This window comes from Carassius auratus, chromosome 32 (assembly GCF_003368295.1).
Source record: "Carassius auratus strain Wakin chromosome 32, ASM336829v1, whole genome shotgun sequence".
Lineage (NCBI taxonomy): Eukaryota > Metazoa > Chordata > Actinopteri > Cypriniformes > Cyprinidae > Carassius > Carassius auratus.
This window is the reverse complement of record NC_039274.1, coordinates 34,912,251-34,938,294: the sequence shown is the minus strand read 5'-3', so window position 1 is coordinate 34,938,294 and position 26,044 is coordinate 34,912,251. Positions and strand designations below refer to the sequence as shown.

The following is a 26,044-nucleotide window of genomic DNA, read 5'->3' as shown; positions in this document are numbered from 1 at the left end:
AATATGAGCAATTGTTTCTATAGTTTCTTGCAATGTTGCCGTGACTGGATTTATATTTTAAACAAGGGTAAGGGCACACCAAAAAGAAACATTCAAGATAAATATGTCAGGAAACCATGATAAGCAAGGGGAAAGGACAGAATGCCTCGAGGGAGGCATAGACGGACAGAAAGAGAGAGAAACATGGGAGAGCTGTGGTTTGTGCCCTAATCATTTCCCACACTGTGGCCCTGGGGAAAAGACAACCCGATGATGAGGTTATTTAACACAGAGATAAGAAAGAGTGTAAAAACAGTGAACTGAAAACGGAATCTAAATTTCAGATAGGCCTATTATTAGCAACAGTAATTGCAAAACTCAGCTTAAAGCAGCACAAATAGTTTGTTATAAAATATATACATTTGCATTTTCGTATTGTCATAATGATAATTACAAGAAACAGTGACTAAGAAGCATGCATCAGTTTTCTCCGAGATTTTAGAAGGTTAAAGAGCGCCTCCTTGTTTCGGGTTCACCGTAAAACACCACAGAGTAGTTTATGACTCTCAAATGCACTTCGAATCGATCCATCCTGATCAGTAGGCTTCTGTCATCCACTGCTCTCACACGCGCTTGAGGCTATCATATCTCTTATAATGAGAGAAATTTTCTTTTCCCTCGTTCAGTCTAGCGACTTCAAAACACATTCGAGGCTCGGTCCATTTTAATTGTTCATATCCAAACGCATGCAATTTTTTTTTCTGTTATTAGCCTATTTAACCTTTACTCATTATTTTTATTTTGTTGTTAAGCTTTTCTTTATGTATCTACAGACAACTTAGTTCATTTGAAATACTCTGTAGCATTATTTTTTGTATCCATAAAAATAAAATAAATAAAATGAAGACGATATGAATCAGATAAAGAAATTCCTACCTTCTCTAGCTAAGTAACGCTTGTGTTGTCAACGTTACCTTTTCACATATCCATGCTGTGAGTTTGCGTAAGTTAGTTTTCAGTTCAGTGCGCGTTGATCTCTCTGTCCCAGTGTTTTTTGGCTGGAGGAGGAGGAGTTGGAGGGAGCGCAGGAAATGATGAGAACCGTTATGTGAGAAATGTGATATGGATAGTCTGTGTGAAACTAGTTCATCTGATAAATCCTTTCGGGTAAAATAATATTTTTTTTATTAAGTCTTTAAATGAGCTGGTCACTGTTTATGATGTTAAAGTGGTGTATGAATACTTGCAGGATGTACGGTCACTTAATTTTTGAGAGAATTTTCCTATAAGTCTAAAGTAGTCGGCTCAACTGCATCGCCGTTTTTATCTTTTAGAACGCTGCACGTTTGACGTTACGTGAATCTAGCACTGTTCTATTTGGAAACAGCGCCCCCCAGGGACAAAAAAGGCCTTTACCATTAAATTCAACTGCGTCATTTGAGCAGAGAGTTTGACAGACAAATGAAGACGAGAAACCGGAATTCCGTATTAACAAAACTGTAATATGAATCAAAAGGTCAAAACAGCTTTCTTTGTTAAATCATGTACCTGAAGATTTCAGTTATTATATATACACAAATCAATGACAAAGAATATAACTCTTGACACCTTCAAAAATGTACCTTATGAATACTGTCTTCAAAAAACAACAAAAGGAACTGTTGTACACCATCATGAATCTAAATCTACACAAAGCTAGAAAAGAACTGAATTGGTAAGTTAGTCATTCAAGCATATGATTTGGGAACAAGGACAAAACACATTCACTTTATTATTTACATATAATAGTTAAATAGGTAATAAAAAAAAGAGAAGAGTAAGGAGAGAAGAGAGAGGGGGTAATTTTACACTGTACAATCAGACTGGAATTGTATGGTTTGTGTTTTGTAACAATTGTGAAATTTATATAAAAAGATTTAATGAATAAATTGATCACCTAATTTGATGAGGAAATTGTCACTTCTATACCAACATCAAATTCAGTGTGACTGGACTCACAGATGTCAACTTTTTTTTTCTTTTTTTTTCTAATTTCAGAGTGATACACAGTGATAATTAAATGGAAACTATCTGTATCAAGTGAACTCTAATAGTAAACAAGGTTTAATCACACACATTGGTCAAGGCGACAAACCTACACATCAGAAAGAAATGAACACACTGGGGTCACTGGGGGGTTGCTCAGGCAGACCAGTGAGATTGGACCTCATGGAGAAGACCCAACTTTTAGCGCAATACCAGAACCCACATATAACAGTCCAGACCGTGAAGGCTTTTAGCTAAGCACCACGTGGCGGTCAAAGACAGACTTGCGCTGCTCTTGGACCTGCCTCTTCCAGCGCTGCTGAGCGTGCTCTACTTTGTTTAGCATGTTGGAGCGAGAGCGAGAACGGGAAAGCACATCATGAGCATTAGCGAAGGGCTGCTGGTCCTGTAAAAAACAACAGTTTATCGTTATCACATTTTATAGCATATGACTATCATTAATGACACAAAATGGGTGCATCTATTTTGTTACACACCTTTTTAATCTAAACTACCAGTACTTACAACATACATTAAATCTTGTATCCATAAAAATGTAACACATACCCCAACATCATCGTCACTCTGAATGAGCTGTGAATGGCCAAACAGCCTTCTCTTCAGTATAGGTTCCAACAGTGTCAGATACACCATATACAACAACAGAAGGCCCAGAATAGATAGATATGCTATAATGGTGCCCTTTAAAATAGAGAAAGAAAATTGTTTCTATAATACTTAAACTTAGCATATTATATATGCCATACTATATAAAGACGTTGGACTTACTTTGATGGTTCCAGAGCTCCTTTCTTCATATTTGCATTCACAGCGTAAACAGTATGCCTCCACATCTTTGCCTTCAACGGGCATCGGCTCCACCACATGAAGGCAATTACTGTGCAAATGATTACATTAGAGATGTTATGGATCAGTGAATGGAGAGTCATTGGGTTAATTAAGTTACAGAAGTTACTGCAGACTTGTATTCAGACTAGTAAATCATTTACCAGTCCTTCAAGGAAACGTTTTGATTATAGATCTGCCCAGCGATGTCCTTATAAGGTGGACAGATACATTTGCACCTGATGTCTTCTGAATTCTGAGAAGAGTGACCACACACACACACACACACACGTTCATTTATCTACACAAATGAATGACACGAAATCAATGGTCACCATGCTTTGGTCAGATAAGAATCCACTTGACATTGTTTCCGATAAGGAAAGTGTTGATTAGTTAATTTTTATCACTAGCGTTATATATTATTTCCTTTTATTTCGCAGAAACATTAAACATGCTAACGGCTAGTTAGCACTGCCAAATACACTACAGGTTCACAACTGCACAAAGTATATCGTTTATTTATAAAAATACAGTGACAGATGTCTTATTGTACCTTAGCTTCTGATGTTTGTGCAGATAATATCAGAATAAAACACACTAGCGATGAAAACGTCAAAAGACTGACAACGGCTCCTGAGGTAAATCGACGCATCTTTTTCTTTTCCGCTCAAGACAGCGTCGTCGAATATTAAAGAGAAATGTAGCAGAACAAAGAGTAGATGTTACATTAGCAGCGCGTGCAATGACTAGAAGTCTTCTGATTCAAATAAACGTCAACAAAACAAACCGTGAGGGCTGGACTCTGCTTGACACATCAGCTGATCAACAGCAGTCGGTCCGCGCATTATCACTTCCCTCTGGAAACACGTGAGTTGGGAACCATTCTTCCGTAAGATTGAACAACGTTCTCCCCGCTCTGTCGCTGAAAAAACTCTCATCACTATCCAATCTGGTCAACAGAGATGAGTCACAGTTTATTTGATTTTTTTAAATTATTTTATTGGCACCCTATTTATATGTAATATGCCTCATTTTTATACAACTTTTTATTCCAAAACCACGGTGATTTTTTTTCTGATTTATGGAATGATAAAAAGACATTGAGAATTCCCTCTTCGTACAATTTAAATGTAATATGTCAACAAAATGAAACAAGCATTTTGAACTTGGCTTTATTCAGTGTTTAGATTTCAGTTTTGAGAATGTATGCAAATGAGTGCATATTTAATTATGTAATGCATTAATTCCCATATTTTAGCAACTAATGTAGTTGAAGAAGTTTTGTGGATGGGCCAGGACATCAAACGGGGCCTTCATAAGCTTCTTGTCCTGTAAAGTTCATTAGAAAACATCAATTGACTTTAATAGGTCAATTAAAAAACACTAGTACGTATATTTTCCCCATCTTCCACATGGTGGCATTATTGCTTCTTTTATACTAATGGGATCTGCAATTACAAACCTCTTGATTTTAGTACTTGCCTTAAAAGAATTACTTAAAATCCATTGGCCATTCACAAAAGTAATGAAACCTGTTAAAAAAAGACAAATGAATTTACAATCCCTAAAGAATTTCTTGATGATTCTTAGAGGCAACCTTCCATCCCTAACAATGTCCTCAATAAACAAAGCTTTTACGGGTTTGGAACGACATGGGGGTAAGTGATTAATGACAAAATTTTCATTTTGGGGTGGAGTAACCATTTAAATATTGAATAATGTGACATCCCCAAAGAACATCAAACGTTTTAAAGCAATAACCTTCTTTAAATCAGCTTAAATTGATTTAAGATGGTGTCCTAAGCCTAACCAGTTTAAAAGTACGGCAAACCCCTCTAAACTTGTGCTTAGGCTGGTTTAGGCTGGGGGGGGGAAGGGGGGGGGGGTCAGCAGACTAGTCTTTATTAATCTTAATAATATACAATACTGTTAAGAATAGGTCAGTCAGAATTTATTTTTGAAGGAAATTAATACTTTCTTCAGCAATAATGCATTAAATGGTTCAAAAGTGAAAGTCAACACATTTATAATCTTACAAAACATTTCCATGTCAAATAAATGCTTAAAAAATGTATCTCAGGTTCCACACAAATATTAATAAACACTGATTTCAGTATATATGTTTGTTTTTTTTTTTACACCAAATCAGCATATTAGAATGATTTCTGAATGATCTTGTGACACTGAAGACTGGAGTAATGGTGTGTAATGATGTAATGATGATCAGATTTGCCATCACATGAATAAATTACATTTTAAAATAAATAAAAAAGAAAACAATTAAATTGTAAATAGTTATTGACCCCAAACTTTTGAACAGCAGTTTTATCTGAGTACTCTAGATATCACAATCATATTCTTCTCACCTTTAGTCTCACAGTCCTGGAAAAACACAAGAACCATGATGTTTGGTTGTGGTTGTGGTTGTGAGGCTTCCTCCACATGGGAAACAGGAAGTTCGACCGACTTCAGGTTTATAGGTGCGGACATGTGGACAGGGCAGACAGGGCCATCAAAGCCATCATGGGAGAACTGACCAGGACCGCACTGACCTAGGATCAGAAAAAATTTTAAAACAATGTCAGACAACTAAATTTCTATTCCAAAGAAAGCAGTGATGTCATGTAAGTTCATTATCTAATAAAGTGCAGGCATCCTCTCATCCCTTTAGTTATGTCTATCAGCAGAAATAGAAGATGGCTTCTGCATCATAAGCTGCTTTTGATGACCGTTCCTCAGAAACAGAAACCTGGTTGTACCTTTTTTTTTTCACACAACACTGCTCTGGAATTCTATGTTGATTTGAATGAATTAAACTTTTGAGGATTTGCAGCACTGCATGAAATGACCCCTCCCAACACACTCACAATCACAAAACTTAACTCGAGCTCAACTAGCCATGAGCCTGTGAGATTATCATCAATACAGGTATGCTTCCTGCCAACTGCATAAACATAAAACAGGATGTGATTAATACTCTTTCTTTTGAAACTTTGGATAACTGGGGGATGAGATCTTTCAGCATAAATGGATAATAGGATGAAATGTGGTACATCGTAGGTATGCCCTTATGAAACAAAAATATATTGCAGTATATTGGAAAATATCATGTAATATATTAGGCATATATTCTTATATATATTTATTTTTTCCAATATATTGCAATATATTGAAAGTGGTAATCATTTGTATATTTTGCAATATATTATATAATATATGTATCATCAATATATTATTAAATGTATTAAAATATTAAAATATATAAAATAATAGAAAATAAAAAGGGAAAATAATATATTACAATATATCACAATATATTTTAAGAAATATATTGGTAAATATATTTTCCTTTCGTAGGGTTGAACAGACTTGGTCGAAGCAATAGACAGAATTTAAAACAAAATGACAGACAAACATACAAGCTCTTGACGGACACCAACCCTCAATGTAATCGTGTGGTGAACAGAAAGACTACAGACTTGTTTGTTTGTAAGTAGTCTCTGTGAAGTCTCACCTCCACACTCCGAGATGTTCCTGGGCACACGTCACATGACACCTGCCCCTCTTCATCTTGGTACGTCCCAGGGGGGAAAAGCACTTCCTCTGATCTCCTTCATAGTATGTGCCAACACTGCATTTGACTAGCACAGAACAAAGTCAGAAATGAGATGAAACAGAGACTAAACAAAAAAGGTGCCTCAAATTAAGCTGCTAAAGGGGCACTGCAAATCGACCTGATGCATCTAAGTGAAGTGAAGTGAAGTGAAGTGAAGTGACATTCAGCCAAGTATGGTGACCCATACTCAGAATTTGTGCTCTGCATTTAACCCATCCGAAATGCACACACACAGAGCAGTGAACACACACACACACTGTGAGCACACACCTATGTCTTTCCACAGCTGCCTGATACCGCACATCAAACATCCCTCACACACATACACAATCCCTCACCTCACTAAACACGCTCAAGGGGAATATTACCTGGCATACCCCTATGATGTCTGCTTAAAGGGAGCAGGAAAAAGTATTTTTAATGATCACTTTATAAACAGCTCAGATTTATTGCACTGCTTTCTTGGTGAGCAGCAGGATTCCTCCAACATACACTACAGACCAAAAGTTTGGAAACATTACTAGTTTTAATGTTTCTGAAAGAAGTTTCTTCTGCTCATCAAGCCTGCATTTATTTGATCAAAAATACAGAAAATGTTTTAATATTGTGAAATATTATTACAATTTAAAATAATTGTTTTTAAATTTATTATCATTTATTTATGTGATGCAAAGCTGAATTTTTAGGATCATTATCACATGATCCTTTTGTAGAAATCATTCTAATATGATGATTCATCATCAAAGTTGGAAACAGTTCTGCTGCTTAATGTTTTTTCAGAACATGTGATACTTGTTTAGGATACTTTGATGAATAAAAATAATAAAATATAAATATTTTGTAATAACAATATACACTTCTGGTAAAAAAAAAAAGTCTTTCTTCTTTTTAAATAAAATCAATACTTTTATTCAGCAAGGATGTGTTAAATTTATAAAAATTATAGTAAAGAAAATATATTATTAGAATATATATTATTAGAATTTTCTTTTTTTTTTTCTTTTTTTGGAATAAATGCAGTTCTTTTTTAACCTTTTATTCATCAAATATTTTAGACAGCAGAACTGTTTCCAACACTCATAATAAATCAGAATATTAGAATGATTTCTAAATGATCATGTGATAGACTGGATGACATGTGACACTGAAGGCTGGAGTAATGATGCTGAAAATTCAGCTTTGCATCACAGGAATAAATTATTTTTGTAAAGTATATTCAAATAGAAAACTATTGTTTTAAGTTGTAATAATATTTCACAATATTACAGTTTTTTCTTTATTTTTGATCAAATAAATGCAGGCTTGATGAGCAGAAGAAACTTCTTTCAAAAACATTAAAAATAGTAATGTTTCCAAACTTTTGGTCTGTACTGTACATCTTGTAATAATATAAGGGATGAAGCTCTGGCAGCGCCTCAAAGCTGCAGTAGGGAACTTTTGACGCTCTAGCGGTTAATAAACAGAACTGCTTGCGTCTTGCGGAAGAACATTGTAGCCGGAACTACTTCTCTCTGTTTATGTCTATGAAGAATCACAAAGGTACTGGGTTACTCCGTCACAGTACCCCCGAAGCAATCTAAAATAGTCCGAATATAAACACTTATTATAGGTGTACCCTAGTGATTCAGGACAAGCTAAAAACACGGTTTGGAAAATGGATTCATGGTATACTCGCTTATTATGTTCATTTTTCTACATTTTGAACACAAACAAAGTTACGGACCGCAGCTCTGATTGGTTGTTTTTTACCGGGGGCGCATGACTTTCTGCAAATGGCAATATGACCACTGGGAGGAGCCAGAGAAGCTTGATTTTTTTCACAGATTATCTGTCTCATATTCTACTGTCAGGACATAATGACAGGTTTAATAAATATTTTAAAAATATTTTTTTTACAAAAGTTCCCTACAGCACCTTAAGCCCTATATATATATATATATATATATATATATATATATATATATATATATATATATATATATATATATATATATATATATATATATATATATATATATTTGTTCATGGACTTGTTCTGCCAAGGGATTTTTTTAAATTGTGGTTGATAAAAGTTATTTTCTCTAACATTTGGGGGTGAAGGCTAACTTACAGTCAGTTTTTGATTTTATAAATCAAATTAAATAGAATGTATATCGTGATGAAAAAAATCTGCCGTTATGAAATATTATTAACATTATCAGTTATTATTATAAAATAAGCATATAGCCCTTAATTGAAGTACGTTAAAATAAACAAAATATTATAATAAACAAAAATTATAATAAACAAAAACAGTAGCTGATCCAATGATTTCAAGTGGCCCCTTTTCGCCAATCTTTAATTAATTGAATTAAACCCAATTAAACCGCGACCTCTGCAGGTGGCTAATGGTAACAATTTAGTGAAGCGCAGGTTTAAGAAACTCCATACCGCAGCGAGGCGCTACTGGCCTATAATGTGACGAACACGGAAGAGAAAACCGCCAAAGGAGAAAAACGAGTGAAAAGGAAGAAAGAAAGGCTACAGGGCAGGTTGTTGTTGTCATTGGCAGGTACCTGTACTTGTTTGTCTGTCATCTAAAATCGCTCTCTGGTGATACACAATACCCGAAATGGACCCGAGCACGACCATCCTGCGGGTGAAGAGGAAGAGAGGCACCGACCCGGCGGACGCGCTGCTGTTGGCCTGTAAGCGGATCCGTCCGGAGGCCACAGCGGCTCAGCCCCGCGAGGAGAGTGAACCAGAGCCACAGGAGCCAAAGATCGAGAACTCCGTGTTCAAACTAGTGGCCACCGTGGTGTCACAGGTACTGTCTGAACGGAGACACGAGCTGTCTGTGAGACTGTATCATGTTTGGTGATATTATTTATTTATTTATTATTATTATTATTATTATTAGTTAATTACACAAAGGTACCAAAGATATAAGTACAGAAATCATAAAATTGCTTATAAATAAGTGACATTACAAGCAAAGCATCGTTTATACATGTGTATATAACAATACATAATTAAATAAATAAATAATCTGGACAAAAGCAAACAAGTCTGCTGTTTTATAGGCTTTAGATTTTTGGAAGGTGAAATAGTGTAATATACCGTTAACCTCTTTTTTTATTAACTTTGGTGAATATGATGTTTTTGAATACAAGTAATAATGGGTTAATTATAAAGCATTCCTTAATTTGTTCTTTTTGTGTATTAAAGAAGCCAAATAGCACATCCTTAAAAAAAACTAAGAGAACCCGGAAGCACATTGTCAAAGATAACATTAGAAAATTAAATCCAAAATAGCTGTGTGTGAGGAAAATCGCAGAAGATATGAATATCAGTGTCATTAGGGGCACCACAGAAAGAACGGCTTGTATCTATGACTGATTTAAAGTTTTTCAAAAACACTTTAGATGGATTAAATCTGTGTAAGAGTAAGAGATTTCTGTAACACTGTTAGTATTTATATATTTCGATATATAATAGTCCATACCTTTTTTTCCAATCATTATGGTCAACCAAATTGTTCCAATAAGACACCACATATAAAACTGTCACAAGCTCCTAATTTACATTTACTTATGTTTAGATTAAGACCTGAAGCTTCAGAGAAAAGTTTTATACAATTAATTTGGGAAACAAAATAAATATTTCTCGATCCGCTATACAGATAACCCGAATACCGCCTTCACCAACAAAAACTGACAGTAGCTTCACTCAAAGAAGAAATAGGACACCCTTGTCTGACTCTTCTAGATAAACTAAACCTCTAAGTGCCATGCTATAATATAATCGAAGCGCTTCCATTGTTGTAAAGGGTTTTAATTACTATTAATTACTACTTTAAATCTGTATGATCATAATTCTTGTCTGTTTTATTGTCATTGGCTTTTATAGTGTTATACATGTCCGTTTTCTTTACAGGACGCTCCGGTACAGCCACATGTCCGTGAGGCTATGGCTCGGCCACGTCTCGCCCATCATGCCTTGCGGCCATCCCAAGGAAGCACTCAGAGGATCATCGGTGATCTGCGCAGTGTCAAATGGAGCACCAGGCGAGAGGAACGGTACCGGATCCTGTCCAGCCACCGGGCCGGACTACCGGCAGAGCCTGCTCCGGCAAGAGGAGGAGAGGAGAACAACGACAGGCAAACAGAGAGCCACGACGGCCTGTCTTTGGGAGAGGTGCAAGTGTTTGATATTGTGCATGAAGAGGAGGATGTTAAGATGCCTGGCAAGGTAAAGTAAAACATTTTTTCTCAGTCAACTTCCAGTAGTATACATCTTGGATATTTTTTTGTATATAACCTCTCCAACTCATTTGAGATAATGTTCACAAGTTTTTATCAATTAATTTTGTTAGAAATATGTCTGCACAATTTACACTGGTCTTCAAAAGCCTCAACTTATGTTCAGGGTGGGCAATAAGGCAAAAATATCATGATTTTTTTGTCATGTTGGTTTTACTATTTTGCAGGTTGTCTGAGCATTACAGCCAAATGAATTTCCCTATTATAAAGAAAAAAGTCTTTCAAATTAACAAAATATATAAAAAATAAAGGTGGATATTTAGGCAAAGTGGGCGAAGATAAAAATCATTTAATCTTTGGTATTTAAAAATGAACAAAGATACACATTCAAATAAATCAAACAGTGTTTTATTTTTAGGTACCATAGGTGTATTCAGCAGGAGCATTCAAGAAATTGAGTGAACAAATATAAAAATAAAACACTATATAGATTGTTTCCCAGGGTGTCCGCAGGTCCTTAAAATGTCTTAAATTCGTACAAATTTTTGGTCACATCGCCACTAAAATATCTCCAGTCTGATGGAACTAATAACAGTTTAAAATCATTAAACAGACCAAAGATTAACCGATAGTTGCTGCGTCATCAGACAGAAACGCAGTAACGCTAGCAGAATACAGGTCGAACAACCTTCTTTATGTATGTAATGTTCTCAATAATAATAACAAATATAGGCTGAACAATTGAGCATAACAGCAAACACAAAGAAACCCAGAAGAAACACACCAAAGGAGTTATTTTGCTGATTATTCTCACGATTGAAAATGTTACATTTGAGTTAGTCAAGTTACTTAAATGTGCGCTGTAGCTCGATACTACAATGTTTCTTCAAAAGCAGATTGTGTAGACATTTTTATCGTCCACGATCAAGAATCGTCATATCGCAGGTTTTTTTTTAATCTCCTTATTAAACTGACCAAAAGTATAATTGTTCTTTGTCCCCAGACTGTGTCTGACCCGGAGACAATCCTGTGTAACTCTGTGAAGATGATTCGTGAGAAGCTGAGCGTGTCGGGAGATGGGCTCGGTTCTGAACATCGAGAGAAAGAGGACGATTACGTGTATGACTTGTACTACCAGGAGACGGCCGCACCAGGCTGGATCCAAGACATTCTGTCTGTCAGACCCTACACACAAGAGGGAGAGCTGGTTAGTTGTAGGGTTATTCTATTTATATAATTATATTATATTTTTGTATTAGCTTCTCTTTTTTTTATATATATTTTTTCAATTTTAGTTACATGTTTTGTCATAATTTAGTTTTTTTTTTTTTGTTTTTTTTTTAGTTTTAATAAATCTTAATGATAATAACCATGGTTAGTAGACAATCTCTTTGACACATTTTTACTTTTCAAATACACAGGTCCCTGATGAAGTGGCCTGGGAGGTGGAGGTGTATGAAGATGAGGATGATGAGAACGCTGAAACCAACTGGAGAAATGACTACCCAGATGAGAGCAGTGGGGATGACAGTGATGCAGAGGAGCGTTATGGAGGTCATATATCTAAGCTATTATATTTGTTTCTCTCAGGCCCATCATTTTTAAATATTTTTGTTTCGGGCCATGTGTCAGCAAGAATCTGGTGATACGATACATATCAAGATACAGGGAATTGCGATATACAGTATGTTGCAATACATTGCGATACTGTAAGCAAGGCGATATATTGAGATATTTGCTATTTTAGGAATAGGATGATTTTAGGAAGGCTGTTAAGAACACTTCAACATATGCAAACCTTTAAAAAAAAAAAACATTATTTAACCAGAACACAGTGGGATCTGCGTTTGGATTAATTAGTCCATAACATTCAACATCATTGATCCAGTTTTTGTGCAGTATGAGTAAAGGGTGGAAAATAAAGTGCTTGCTGGATTCTTTAAATTAAACGTAAGCTATTATAAACGGGTCTATATTTTTAGACCCTGCTTTAAAGGTTCACAGTTAAAGTAAAAATTGTAACATACAATGTTATAACATTTTGATCTGAATAAAATAATTACGTTTGCTTAATATCAATGAAAAACATGAATATGAAGGAACATGAAGAACTGTGTGAAGAACGTGAGCGCACACACACACACACACACACACACACAAACACACACACACACCCCTGCATGGCCCCCTGATGCACAAAAATGTTAGAATATTTTGGGAGGAAGTGGGCAGCACTGGACACGTCTTCTTCAGGGATCTAATACAAATATGCAAACAATGAATGGCAATTGTAGAAAGTAAAAGCTGAATCCCGGACATTTTGGGCTATTAAGAAATCCCTGTTGGATGCATTTTTCAAGGTCCATAGAGAGGACATAATGGTCACCTTACCTCAGCAAAGCAGCACGAAGAGACGCTTCTGAAACATGGCGCGCACAGCTGCTTTGATTGTGGCCGTGATCAGCTCCGGTGGCCGTGGAGCTGTAAAGCGCAGCATATGTGTGTGTTCTTTAAATATTTGATGCGGAGATTGTAAATTTTACACACCGCCTGACTTTTGTCTGGATGTAAAATCAAAACGAAACAGCAGCAGGGAACTTCACACTGCTCCAGAGATCTGTTGAAGGTCTGTGTGAAAATGTGGGCCAGATGGTCAGCAGAGTTTTAGACGGGCAGGTGAAACACTGCCTGGGCCTGAAGCTTTCCTAGTCCTCTTTTTTTTTTTTTCTGAAGACTATGTCCTCAACACAGACCTTAAGCGCAGGTTGAATATCATCGTATCTAATGTATTTTTCTCTCCAGGCTGCTGGAGTGAGGAGCACTCGTACAGCAGGAGGAGCTGGGAACGGTACCAGCCGGACATGGTTGAGGAGTTGGAGAATGACCGAGATGAGGAGGAACGAGAGAGTAATGATTCTGACTGAGAGCCTCTGTGTGTGGGTACGAGCATGAGAGAGGCCATTTTTACTGACGCGTGTTGAGTGAAGCTGTATGTTCTTTCGTCAAAACTGAATGTGTGTGTGTGGTAGCCCATGTGTGTGTCCTTGTGTGGGTTGCTTTGACTTGTGTGTTAATGAGACGAGTGATTTACTATTTGCAATATTTTGCGATTGTTTGATGTGAAGATAGTATGGAGAGAAAATGGTGATCTTTTGAGTTTGTGTAAGTGTGGGGTGCTTTGTGTTGTCAGTTGTGTGTGTAGTGTTTGTATGTTCCCCAAATCTAAGGGGTGAGAAACAAAATACCTGTAAATATGTAGATGTGTATAAAAAAAACAATAAAGACTTCAGAATTAAACTGAAAATACCATAAATTATTTATTCAATCAGTTCTTGTCTAGCGTGTGTGTGTATGTAAGTTATACTGATATAATATCAAATAAATTAATAAAAACTTGTACACAAATGCAAATGACAATATTTGGAAAGCTGTTCCGTGTTTTTCATGCTACAACAGAATCACATCTGGACTTCCATAATGAGATTACTGGGATTTTCACCAGTAACAATGTATTCCTTGTCTGGCCAATGGATACTTTGGATGATTTTATGATAACTGAATGATTCAAGAGCAATTTCCATGACACTTACACTTAGTATTGTAATATACATTATTTGGGACACTTTTTTCAAGTTTAAATTGAAGTTAACAGAATTCAAGAACAGATAATAGATTTTTATTCTTCTATTACATGACATATTTGTAAAATAATGGAAGATTAGGTCATGACTCAAAAGTCATGAAAAATTCATGGAAATTTATTGGGGTGTATGAATCCTGTTCCTCTTTATTCTTATCTAACTTCTTCCACAAGTGAACACGTGATGCTTCACTATATGTAAAGAAGCATAGCAGCAGATTTGAGTGTTCAAATGCATACAATCACCTTCCCTCTAAAAGCCAGCTGAGGCATGTGGGTAATTACACAGGACTGACCTCTGGCCGAGACGGAACACTTTAAATACTAGAAGAGGACTGACACAGTTGTGCCAAAGTAAATCGCAGGAAGGAAGATGAAAAAATAAAATTTCCTTCACTTAAAAAAAAAAAAAAAAAAGGAGATAAATAAATTGACAGACATTTAAAAAAACAGATTCTAAAATAAAAACCATTTGATAAAAAGAAAAAAAAAAGGCGGCAGGGGGGCAAAAATGTTACATAAACATCATCAAATTCTTGGCCATGTTCTTCATAAAGGCACACCCAAACCACTGCATCCTGTTTATGTACTCATTTCTCTGACGGACATACAGATGGTGTTTTTGCGTCATGATCTCTCCGGTACCATTATGACCCAGAGCTTTGAAATGGCCTTCATTTCCACGTCATATAGTTCTTAAGGTCATATCTCTAATATTCAGTGCACCATGACCTTAACCCTTTTATAATCAATAAAAAGAAGAATCCAATGCAGTGACATTAAGAGTGCATCTGTGTCTTTAAACGTTTGGAGGATATTTTTCCAGTTTCTCCAGATATTGGTTTCCTCTCCCCATACCAGTGGGTTTGTGTCAAGGGGGTGCAAGTGTTTTAATCAACGGTGTCTAACTCGGTGAGCACACAAAAGCAGGTGAACTGGGTGAAACGGGTGATGGCACCTGTGTAAGGGAGACACATTAAAAAGCATCACTGTCAATGTCGTTTTGGTTGTTAATCAGTGTAGTTAAAGGATAAATTAAGGCTATGGTACTTACGTAACAGTTTAGTGATGATGGGCGGGCGCTTGGACTCTGGAAGATAGATACCCAAGAAGTAAACAGGCACTCCAGAGAGGGCAATAGCAATTCCGATGAGTGAGTTGAGTGTGTCAGAATACAGTGGCACAGCCACCAAGAACACAACACACATGCAGAATATGATGGGATACAGCAGACTCAACTGTATGCACAAAGAAGAGAGGAAAGCAACATTAATTCACACGCAGTGTCACAAAATTGCACCTGATATTAAGGTGGAAACTCAATCTTTTGTAACAATGTAGATGTCTTTACATTCACCTTTTATTAATTTAATAGCCTTGTTAAATGGTTCTTAATCCTAAATACAAGTATATAAAAAAAAAAAAAAGAACAAAAAAAAAAAAGTGCAGACTCCAAGCTGTTGAACTGTAGTGAATATAACGGTAGAGCTGTTTGTAATGGGTTTACTTGTTCACACACACTTTTTGCATGTTATTTTTAAAAGTGCACTTTAGTTTTTTCATCTGTACAGTCTCTCTATGTCCTCACCTTCAGTGGTCGGGGCCTGTCTGGCTCTTTCCAGCGAAGGTAGATCTGCCCGGCAATAGACAGGCCAACGAAAAACCAGTAACTGAAGCTGTAATAGTTAATCAACTGGAAAACATCCTCCACTGTAAGATAGATCAGAGCCATGGCACACTGCAGACAGAAAGCACAAGCTAAGTGACTTGGTCCACTAGATGGAGACAGAAAACATTAAATGTCCAAGACTTAGAGATTCTACAACTGCATCTGTCTCTAGAGCTAAATTAAGTATATAAGAGGAAATAAAAACAAAACAACTCATAATAATAAAGGTATATATATATATATATATATATATATATATATATATATATATATATAGATAGATAGATAATTTAACACTGGTTTTATTATTATATTTGTATATTAAATTTAAATATTTTTAAAAAGGAGAAAAATTCACAGGAAATCATATTGACTAAAAAGATGCACTTGCGTTAAATAGCAGAGCTGGAACCGGTGTGAATCTCTGCACGTGAATCATAGACAAAGCATCTGGAAGATGACCTTCTCGAGCTCCCACGAAGAACAACCTGCAGCAGCAAGAGATCCACTCTTTATTCAAATGTATGCGCGTTATCTGAAATGCACCTAATCAGGATTATTATAGTTAATTAAAAGCATTAAAAAAAAAAAAAAAAAAGTTACTTCATAAACTCGAACTGAAATAAAAAAAAACGAAGTTGTAACTTTATGTAATTTTAAAAATAAAATCTTGCCTTGGCAATAATTAATTTAGTTTAACTTGATGTGCTAAAATAATTCAAACTGAAATAAATACATATTTCAGTACAGACATTAATAAGCAATAAACAAATCCCACACACACTATGCAAAAACTAAAAAAACTAATTATTAATGACTACGTTTCGTTTGTATGACTTTCATCAGGATTTTTTTTTTTTGTTATTAATAAATAATTCGATTTTTTGCATAGTGTGCAGCATTTGATTTTTGCTTTCTAGTTTTTGACCTTGGTGGTCTTGGTCTCGTACGCACCCATCTATTGCCGTCACGTGTGCAGATTTTAATTGTTAATTAAAGCTGCAGTAGGTAACTTTTGTAAAAATATATTTTTACATATTTGTTAAACCTGTCATTATGTCCTGACAGTAGAATATGAGATAGATAATCTGTGGAAAAAAAACTCAAGCTCCTCTGGCTCTTCCCAGTGGTCCTATTGCCATTTGCAGAAATACACAGCTCCCGGTAAGAAACAACCAATCAGAGCTGCGGTCTGTAACTTTTTTTTGTGCTCAAAATTTACAAAATGTATATAATAAGTGAGTACACCATGAATCCATTTTCCAAACCGTGTTTTTGGCTTGTCCTGAATCACTAGGGTAAACCTATAATAAGTGTTTATATTCGGACTATTTTAGATTGCTTCGGGGGTACTGTGACGGAGTAACCCAGTACCTTTGTGATTCTTCATAGACATAAACAGAGAGAAGTAGCTCCGGCTACAATGTTCTTCCGCAAGACGCAAGCAGTTCTGTTTATTAACCACTAGAGCGTCAAAAGTTACAGACTGCAGCTTTAAGTACAGACAAGTAAAAACTAATAAAAATTACAAAAACAACAAAACTACTAAAACTTTTAAATTTAATTAAAACCAAACAACTAATTTGAAATATAATCCAATCTACAATAGTATCAATGATATTATAATAACATTGTACTTAAAAGGACTAAGAATTCAAATCAATTAAGCAAACCAAATGCACAAGTGCACGGAAAAAAGACAAAAGATACAAAACATCAAGATTGTATGAAAATGAGTTTCATACATTTCATACATGAAGCCAGTGCAATTGTAGATGGCCATTTTCAAAATGCAAGAAAAACATGAGAGAAAAGACTACAGCTAGTGTTCTGTGATGCTATGTAGACATCAAGCTTCAGACTGACCTGGATGCAGCAATGATGGAAGAATTAAGACCTCCGTAACAAGATAAAGCAACCGCAATAGGGATAGTCCAACTCATCACTCCCAGAGTGTGGTCTGCAAACGTCTGTGGGACAATTAGGAAACATTAGCCATTACACTATGGACTCTACAAACTCTAGTTTCGTCCCAAATGATGCACTATACACTATGCACTATGTACTCAACCATTTAGTGTATGAATTATATAAGGTTATTTTGTCATTTATAATCAGTCTGATGGCCCGTCCCCCTTCCTTACGTAAATAAATCTGTGACACTTGAGTGCATGAAGTGTGCAACATTCCACACTTAGTTTTTTCGGTTATTTGAGTGCATCATCCGTGTAAAATGCACTTTTTTTTCCTTTTTCGAATTTCCAGTGTGAATGCACTAGTCACATTATTTATATTACAAAACGTCATAGAATAGTGCATAGAAAAGGTATGTGATTTGGGACACAACTATTATGACAGTCACATGAACTCACCACAGCGACAGCATCACTGGCGAGGATGGCACTCATGTCCAGCACAGCATAATAGGCCACGTTTGTTAGGATGTAGATTATTGTAACAATCGGCATGGAGATAGCAATGGAGAGAGGAAGGTTCCTGGGACATGCATGGACAGATGTGTTAGCCATCTTATGAATACCTATTTTTACATACTGTAACTTCACAACAGGTACAGGAACTGAGGATCAAGTTTGTCTCAAAGAAGTACCTTTCAGGGTTCTTAATCTCTTCTGTGACAAAGTTAAGTGTGTCCCAGCCTGAGTACGAGAAAAGAGCCGAGTACAAGGCCAAAGCGATATCTCCTGGGTCACGAGATGAGCCTTGGAAAGAATCCTCAAAGTTCATTGTGAAACCTGTGTGAGAAACATTACAAAATACTATAATGATGAACAACTTTTCAAGATCAGTATGTGTGTGAATGCATGATGTATTGTGCTTTTCTTTTACTCTAGCATGACTGATGTTTGTACATTCTGCTCAGCGAATACAAAAGAAAAATAACCTTTAGGCTAATTCTTGCACATGTAAAAGTTATGCTTATTAGTATGCACTGTCCCTGTTAAATAAACTAAGGAAATATAATTTAAAGGGGTCAAATGATGCGATTTAAATTTGTCCTTTCTCTTTGGTGTGTTACAAGCTCTTGATGCATAAAGAAGATCTTTAAAGTTGCAAAGACTAAAGTCTCAAATCAAAAGAGATATTCTTTAAAGTTAAGACTCTGCCACCCCCTTAAAACAGCTTGTTTAAAAACGCCCCCACATGTCTACGTCACTGTGTGGAAATATTTGTCTAATGCCCATATTCTCACTCAAAATAACGAAGGCATGGTTTCAGTAACCACAATTAGGACTTTATTTGGCCTTCCGAAAGTAGATGAATTTAGGATTTTTAAGATTACTTACAACAGAACAGCAACACATTTTATGGACGACCGTTTAATGAACCTAGGAGGAGATCATTCTGACTTTGCTACGACTATCTGGCGCTTCTGAATCAGCTACTGGAAGTTTGTTTTGTTATTAGTTTAAGTGTTTTTAAGAGTTTTGCATGTCGCGTTTGTGTGTGTGTGTGTGTGTGTGTGTGTGAGAGAGAGAGAGAGAGACGGTCATTCAGTGGAGTCAGTGGTCTTAACCATCTGTGGCTTGTGTACTGCAAACACAAATGAGCTTCACCACTGTCTTTCACACCACTCTGTTCCCCTTTCATGCTTGAACTGATGGTAAAACTAAGGATATTAAAAACGGTCTTCACATTTATTTTGAAAGATGAAGCTCGCGATTATGGAAAGGGGCGTTACATTTACGACGAGTGCTTATGGTGTTCATCCAATCACAATGCACTGGTCAGTTGGCCAATCAGAGCAGACTGTGATTGTCGGAAGGAGGGACTTTGTAGAAAATGATGCGTTTGAGAGAGGCGGGGCATAGGGGACCTACAATAATTTTCAGTATTTGAAAAATAATGTGTTTTTTGAACATTAAAGCATGTCAACATATTCTGTTACACCAAATAATGATCTTTAAAAAGCATCATATGGCCCCTTTAAAAAAAAATAACTAATGAGAGAAACTGTAATTCAAGCCTTAAAGATCACACCAAATTTTATAATTCTTTCAAAATTCTTTACGTAACTTCAAACCTTTAAGATTTTATTTTTTTCTGCAGAATATAAAAACAAAAAATCTGGAGTGACCGGTTTGGAGTGACATGAGGGTGAATAAATGAGGGAATTTTCTTTTTTGAGTGTCTATCCCTGCAAACTGATCCAGAGCTCATGAGAGAGCAACATTTGGCCTGGACACAAACAATCAAAACATTTGCAAAAACATCTTTTTAAAAAAGTGCATTTTTTACCTTGGCACAGTTTCACTATCCCTGTGATGATAATGACGATGAGGGCCAGAACTTTGGCATAAGTGAAGACATCCTGCACCCTGGTACCCCACTTGACATAAGCGGAATTAATAAAGGTCAGCAGGCCTGCAATATAATGAATAGTAAGCATGTTAGCATAAGAATACATATGTTGACAAGTACTCTGACTAGTTAAGGCAGGAAAACTCAACGCAGATTTTGCACAGATTTGTTCCCCTATTTGCAGTCTGGATGAATCAACACTAGTTGCTGAATGTAGGTCTGCAGACTTTAAGCAATCGGAGATGAAACAGACTCCTATTTTATAGTTTCAGACTATAATTTCATCCAGTCAGAGATCAAACATGTTTAATATTTTGTGCCATATTAAGATCATATTGTTTTACTTTGTTGTGAGTCTCCTAGAAAAGAGGTGCACGTTTCTCTGTAGTATTTTTTTTGTTTTGTTTGGTAGTGCTTTATCTCCAGCCTTTCAGTGCATGATGCTCAGTTTTTCCTCTGTAGCCATTTACAAAGTCTGCAAGTGTATGTTGCCTAGTGATGCAATGCATACCAGCCTTAAAGTGAATGACTACAATGAAATGCTGACAGTTTTTTTTCCACAACAACACAATATCAGTTAATCCCATAAGACGGCAATAAAAAATAAAGTAAATCAATACATGAACTGATTAGTGGGGAGCAGTAAAAGTTTGATTGCAGTCATGGCAACTGTAACGTTTTCCTCTTTTATAATGGCATGTCTAATGACGCTGTTGAAGGTATCCAAGTGAAACGGGAATATGAGGAGAGGCTCCAGAGAACCAGAAGAACAGGCTTCATGAACTCAAAAACAAGTTACTCATTAACTTAATGGGTCTCAACAGCTTATCAGATCTCATGGTGAGAAAACCGAAGAAACAGAGTGAGATAGACAAGAAATGTGAAGAATGTGAAAAACAAGGGTGTAGAGGAACAGCATGTACACATTACTCACAAATACAGGCAGCAGCAATAATCCGAGATGCAGAATATGGAGGCTCACAGGTGGGAAAGAGTGGCTGAACCAAGTAGTTGGCAAAAGTTATGGCAATTACAGCCTGGCTTGTCGGTTCGATGATAAGCAGTGATGTCCACAGACGTATAAATGCTATGAAGCCTCCGAATGACTCCAGGATATATGCGTAGCTGGCACCAGACTTTGTGATTGTTGTGCCCAGCTCTGCATAACAGAGAGCACCCACTACTGAAAAGATGCCACCAATGGCCCAGATAACAAGAGACAGTCCATAGGAGGCGCTGTACATCAGAACGCCCTTTGGCGACACAAATATGCCTGAGCCAATCATGTTTCCCACGATGAGGCTGACTCCGTTCAGGAGAGAGATTTCCTTTTGAGCTGCATGCTCTCTCTTGGTTTTGAAAGGGCTGTGGAATCCTCAGGCTGGCTGTTCAGCTTTCTGGATTCAGAGTCGTTCTCCATCCTGTCCACAGGAGTACGTGTTGCCACTCGGAGACAGATGGGGCCCTTGTTGATCTTATCCAACCTTACAGAGAGCAAATAAGTTATATTAGGAACAATAGCTGTTGCTTAAAAAAATATTCTGTCATCATCACTCACACCCATGTCATTCCAAACCTTTTTTTTTTTTTTGGAAATTGAAATAAACCATAAATAATAAAATAAAAAACAAATAAATAAAATAATAAAATATCATCAGTAAACAAAAGACTTAAAACTAATATTACCTGCCAACTAACAGAACAAAAAAAAGTATTCAAATTATAAAATTAATGAACTAAAGCTATATCAACATTCAAAATATTAACAAATATTGTAACAGTATATAAATAAAATATTACAATAATAACACTACAAATGGGGTTCAGAGTTGTTTTGGACCCCACTGACTCTCAATGCATCGAGAGAGAGAGAGAGAAAAAACTGTTCTTCTAAGAAAAATTCTTTAAAATGTCTTCTTTAAAATGTCAAACAGGTTTGGTCTCGAGGATGACTGAATATTGACAGGATATTCTTTTTGGGTTGAAATATTTTGTGCCTGTTTGCTACTGCAAGATAATACTGGAGATCATGCAATAACCCCACACATAATTAAAAAGTCACATCTGGCCTCCAATGTCTAGTGATAGTGTGAAGTCAGTATGGGCCATTGTGATAAGTAAAGTATACTACATGCATGCAAAACGTGCTGTTGCTAATTGATGAAGAGCTAGTGTGAAGATTACATCATTGGGATAACGTTAACAAGAAAGTATTTCTTTGGTCAAACATATTCATTACCCATCTCCCACTCAGAAGCTGAAAATGTAAAATTTAAATGAAAACGATACATTTAATCCTGAGCTCAAAGGTCTATTATGGGTTTCTAAATATGAGGAGAAAAACAAAATTCACAAATTTACTTCTGACTTGCTGTTTGTTGACCCTCTATAAATCATTAAGCATGATGTGTCCACTGCTGCCACCTCTCTTATTGTGGACAGCTGATTGCACATTCCTCTGATTATTTGACTTGAACCACTCACTTCAACATCCATCCTTGTACAACACTCAGTACACTAAGAGTGTCTGAAAACCACCAGTCCACCTTTGCTTGTCTTTCAAATGGAGGGTAGATAATTTTACATGAATACATAATATAGCGTGCAATTGTTAAACAAACACTAATTAAATTGTTCCCACATTCTCCCAGAGAGCATCCCTTCCCCGAGGCTTTTTTACCAGAACTGCAGCATTCACAGAAACATCTGCACTCATGACACATCGGTATACAGTGGTAAAGGGCAGTCCGCTGTCATTGCCTTGGAAACTCAATGACATCATTTTCATTTTGACTTTGAATGAGTAGAGTTAGATTTTTTGTGGGAACCTGTCAAGCTTTTAATTGATGCTCTTGGTGTTTTTTTTTTTTTTGTTTTTTGTTTTTTAAGGGAGTATTTGATACAGGTTGATAAAAGCGCAAGATAAGATGTTTAATCCAAACAGATAAATGTTTAACTGGTAGTACAAACAATGCAATGTGTGTTTGAATGTGTGTTGTACAAAGGATCTTTCGGAAATCGAAAATTGTTTTTTGAGAAGGATACATTTTCCATGTTGCATCAGCTGCGTGATCAACACCCAGTGAAAGACTGTTCTGTTTGTCTGTCCTTACAGCCTCATTGTCATTCATGTCTAATTAAATAATCAGAATTATATTCTGGTCCATTACAGTGAGTGGTTTCACATACATCCTTTTGATAATGTTTGTTTGTTATTCCTTATCAAGCTTTTATTTTTTTTAATAGTACATAATTACATTTATTATCTTGCACTGTTCTCCAAAAAATAATAATAATAAATATTCATACACACATATACATATATATATATATATATATATACACACACAACACACACAAACACACGCATACTTTCAACACATAGGCTAGATAATCATAGCTTATGTAGGTATTCTTTTTAATACCTACATCTTATTTTGTTTTTTTTTAAACTAAACGCGTATAATAAACAAAATAAGAAAAGGAAAAAAGAGATGATTTTAAAATCACTTTAAAAACACTCAAAAACAAACACATCAATTTGGCACCCTGCGATCAAAACAAGTTCATACTTGGCAACCCTCTTTGTCACGACAAGACGCACTTCAGTCGCGTTAAAGTAAAGAAAAGAAAAATCGAGCTCTATACAAAGTAAGATAAAGCCTATATTGCATGTTAATCGGCTGACACAAAAATAAATAAACAAATAAAACTGCACAATTGTCTGAAACTACATGACATAGTAGACTTAACGCTGAGGTTGTCACAGCAAAACTATCAGCTGTTCGATAAAAATGTATCCTGTAACGTTTAGTTACTGTGAGAAAGATTTTGGAGCGATGAGCTAATGAATAACTCTAATAAATCCATTGTTCGTGAAGTATATCTGGCATAGTGAATGACTGGAACTGGAAGAAACGTAAAGCATTTTGTAATCGATTGGAGGATGAGGAGCGACATCCTGTTTTTCTATCGAAGAGCACAGCAGAATCTGAGACACGAGCACCGCGTCTCTTTCACGGAGATACTCCCCGCTCCACTTTCTAATGAACATATTGAACACATTCGGTTCATGCATAGGCCTATATGAGAAATAATCATTAAAACTGAATTATATCAGGATAGCTCTCCTCGCTGATAGGACCACGACCAGCCCAGTCCTCCTTATTATTAAACGTAACGTTAAAAACAGAAACGTGTCCTTACCGTGTTGTGTCCTTTGTTTATCGTCTCTTCTGTCTAAGTGGTGACATTAACAGACAGGGCAGCATCTTTAAAAAACCCTCAAGCACGGAGGGCAAGCTGCCAGAAGGTCACGTGATACCGGTAAAATTGGTGTCACGTGGGTTTATTTGCATATCAGACTGAACAATCGCTTCGTCAGCAAACCTATTCAGGTGTTGCCCTGTAGCCAAAAGCGACCGATTTAAAGGTAATGTGTTTGAGTGGTTTCTGATTAACGCTGGTTCACACATGATATGTTCAAAGTCAAGCGATTAGCTTTAAATAGAGGAATCAGGATTTGCAACAGAGGAAAGGATGAAAATAATAAAAAGCATATATAGCATATATATAGGCTTTATATAAATATATATATATATATATATAATTGTGAATTCTGAATGGTACAAGGAAATAAATATTTTAGGTCCTGCAACTGGTTACCAGTATTTTTAATAACATGTTTACCTTCACTGCTTCATTTTAAATGGCCCTGCATTGTGACAAAATAATGGTATAATTAAACATTTTAAACAAATCTATGAGCATGTAACTTTATTTATAATTAGAGTCTTATTAATACTAATTATATAATAATTGCTTTAAATATAATTATATTTATAATTATTATTCTAAATAAATAAACAAATGAAAAAAGCTTCTCTACAATATATTACATTTCATGAAGCAACTTGAATTCTCAAGTCAAAGGCATTTCATGAAGCAACTTGAATTCTCAAGTCAAAGACATTTCATTGCAATGTGAGTAAAGGCCCCTATGGCAAGGACCATTCTTGCCCTTTAAAACTAACCAGTGCAAAGATCATCCATGCAATTAGACAGTCTGTGAGGAGGTATGTGGCATGGTATTGACCTTAGTAATACCAAGTAATAGCTGTTCTCCGAGAAGTGAGTGGATCTTATGAAAGCACTCAGGTCAAATACTGAAGGGACACATACTGTTAAATACAGTTATGTGGTAAATACACAACAGTATATATTATAAAACATATTACCATTGTGAACATTTAATGACATTTCTTATACAATGTTTATTTTTTCCATACATTACTTTTTTATATTTATTTATTTATTTGCTTTATACATGCCGTACCATAAATCTTACATAAGGAAGACATAAATAATGTCTTGTTACAAGATACAATTCAATCAGAAACTACTGAGTCTGTTGTGCAACACAATTGTAAGTAAAAAAAAAAAAAAAAAAAGAAAAACACTTGGAAATGTGTATTATGTACAATCTCAATTCGAACAGAACTCATTTTCAAAAGACTCATCTTTCTCACCAGCACTTGACCAGCTAATACTAGCACTTACCTTTTCTGGTCTGTTCTATTCTATTCTATTCTATTCTTGAAGTATTCTGTTCTTAGACTAACTGAGACTTGTCATGGCACTTGTATACGGTTGTTGTTCTCTTGTTGGTCTGATTGCTTCTATTGTTCTCATCTGTAAGTCGCTTT

At 35.9% G+C, this 26,044-nt stretch overlaps 2 protein-coding genes and 1 pseudogene across 2 annotated transcripts; 1 reads left to right on the top strand and 2 right to left on the bottom strand.

Annotated features, from left to right (window-relative positions):
* Positions 1-1,460: 1,460 nt before the first annotated feature.
* On the bottom strand, positions 1,461-3,720 carry LOC113052333 (transmembrane protein 9B-like). The gene is made up of 5 exons (XM_026216789.1): positions 3,407-3,720; positions 3,015-3,106; positions 2,794-2,902; positions 2,572-2,706; positions 1,461-2,410 (listed from the first exon to the last, which is right to left on the bottom strand). The coding sequence occupies exons 1-5, from the start codon at positions 3,503-3,505 to the stop codon at positions 2,255-2,257; spliced, it is 591 nt and encodes a 196-aa protein (XP_026072574.1). The 5' UTR covers positions 3,506-3,720; the 3' UTR covers positions 1,461-2,254.
* Positions 3,721-8,944: 5,224 nt separating this feature from the next.
* Positions 8,945-14,007, top strand: LOC113052331 (probable RNA polymerase II nuclear localization protein SLC7A6OS). The gene is made up of 5 exons (XM_026216787.1): positions 8,945-9,275; positions 10,385-10,699; positions 11,714-11,917; positions 12,132-12,264; positions 13,513-14,007. The coding sequence occupies exons 1-5, from the start codon at positions 9,081-9,083 to the stop codon at positions 13,632-13,634; spliced, it is 969 nt and encodes a 322-aa protein (XP_026072572.1). The 5' UTR covers positions 8,945-9,080; the 3' UTR covers positions 13,635-14,007.
* LOC113052330 (Y+L amino acid transporter 2-like) lies at positions 14,003-24,678 on the bottom strand (annotated as a pseudogene).
* Positions 24,679-26,044: the final 1,366 nt, after the last annotated feature.

Coding starts and splice junctions, on each gene's coding strand:
- LOC113052333 (XM_026216789.1), bottom strand. CDS start 3,505: ATGCGTCGATTTACCTCAGGAGCCGTTGTCAGTCTTTTGACGTTTTCA. Junction 3,107..3,406: donor CACAAACATCAGAAGCTAAG/GTACAATAAGAC, acceptor CACTCTTCTCAG/AATTCAGAAGACATCAGGTG. Junction 2,707..2,793: donor GGAGCTCTGGAACCATCAAA/GTAAGTCCAACG, acceptor TCTATTTTAAAG/GGCACCATTATAGCATATCT.
- LOC113052331 (XM_026216787.1), top strand. CDS start 9,081: ATGGACCCGAGCACGACCATCCTGCGGGTGAAGAGGAAGAGAGGCACC. Junction 9,276..10,384: donor TGGCCACCGTGGTGTCACAG/GTACTGTCTGAA, acceptor TTTTCTTTACAG/GACGCTCCGGTACAGCCACA. Junction 12,265..13,512: donor TGCAGAGGAGCGTTATGGAG/GTCATATATCTA, acceptor TTTTCTCTCCAG/GCTGCTGGAGTGAGGAGCAC.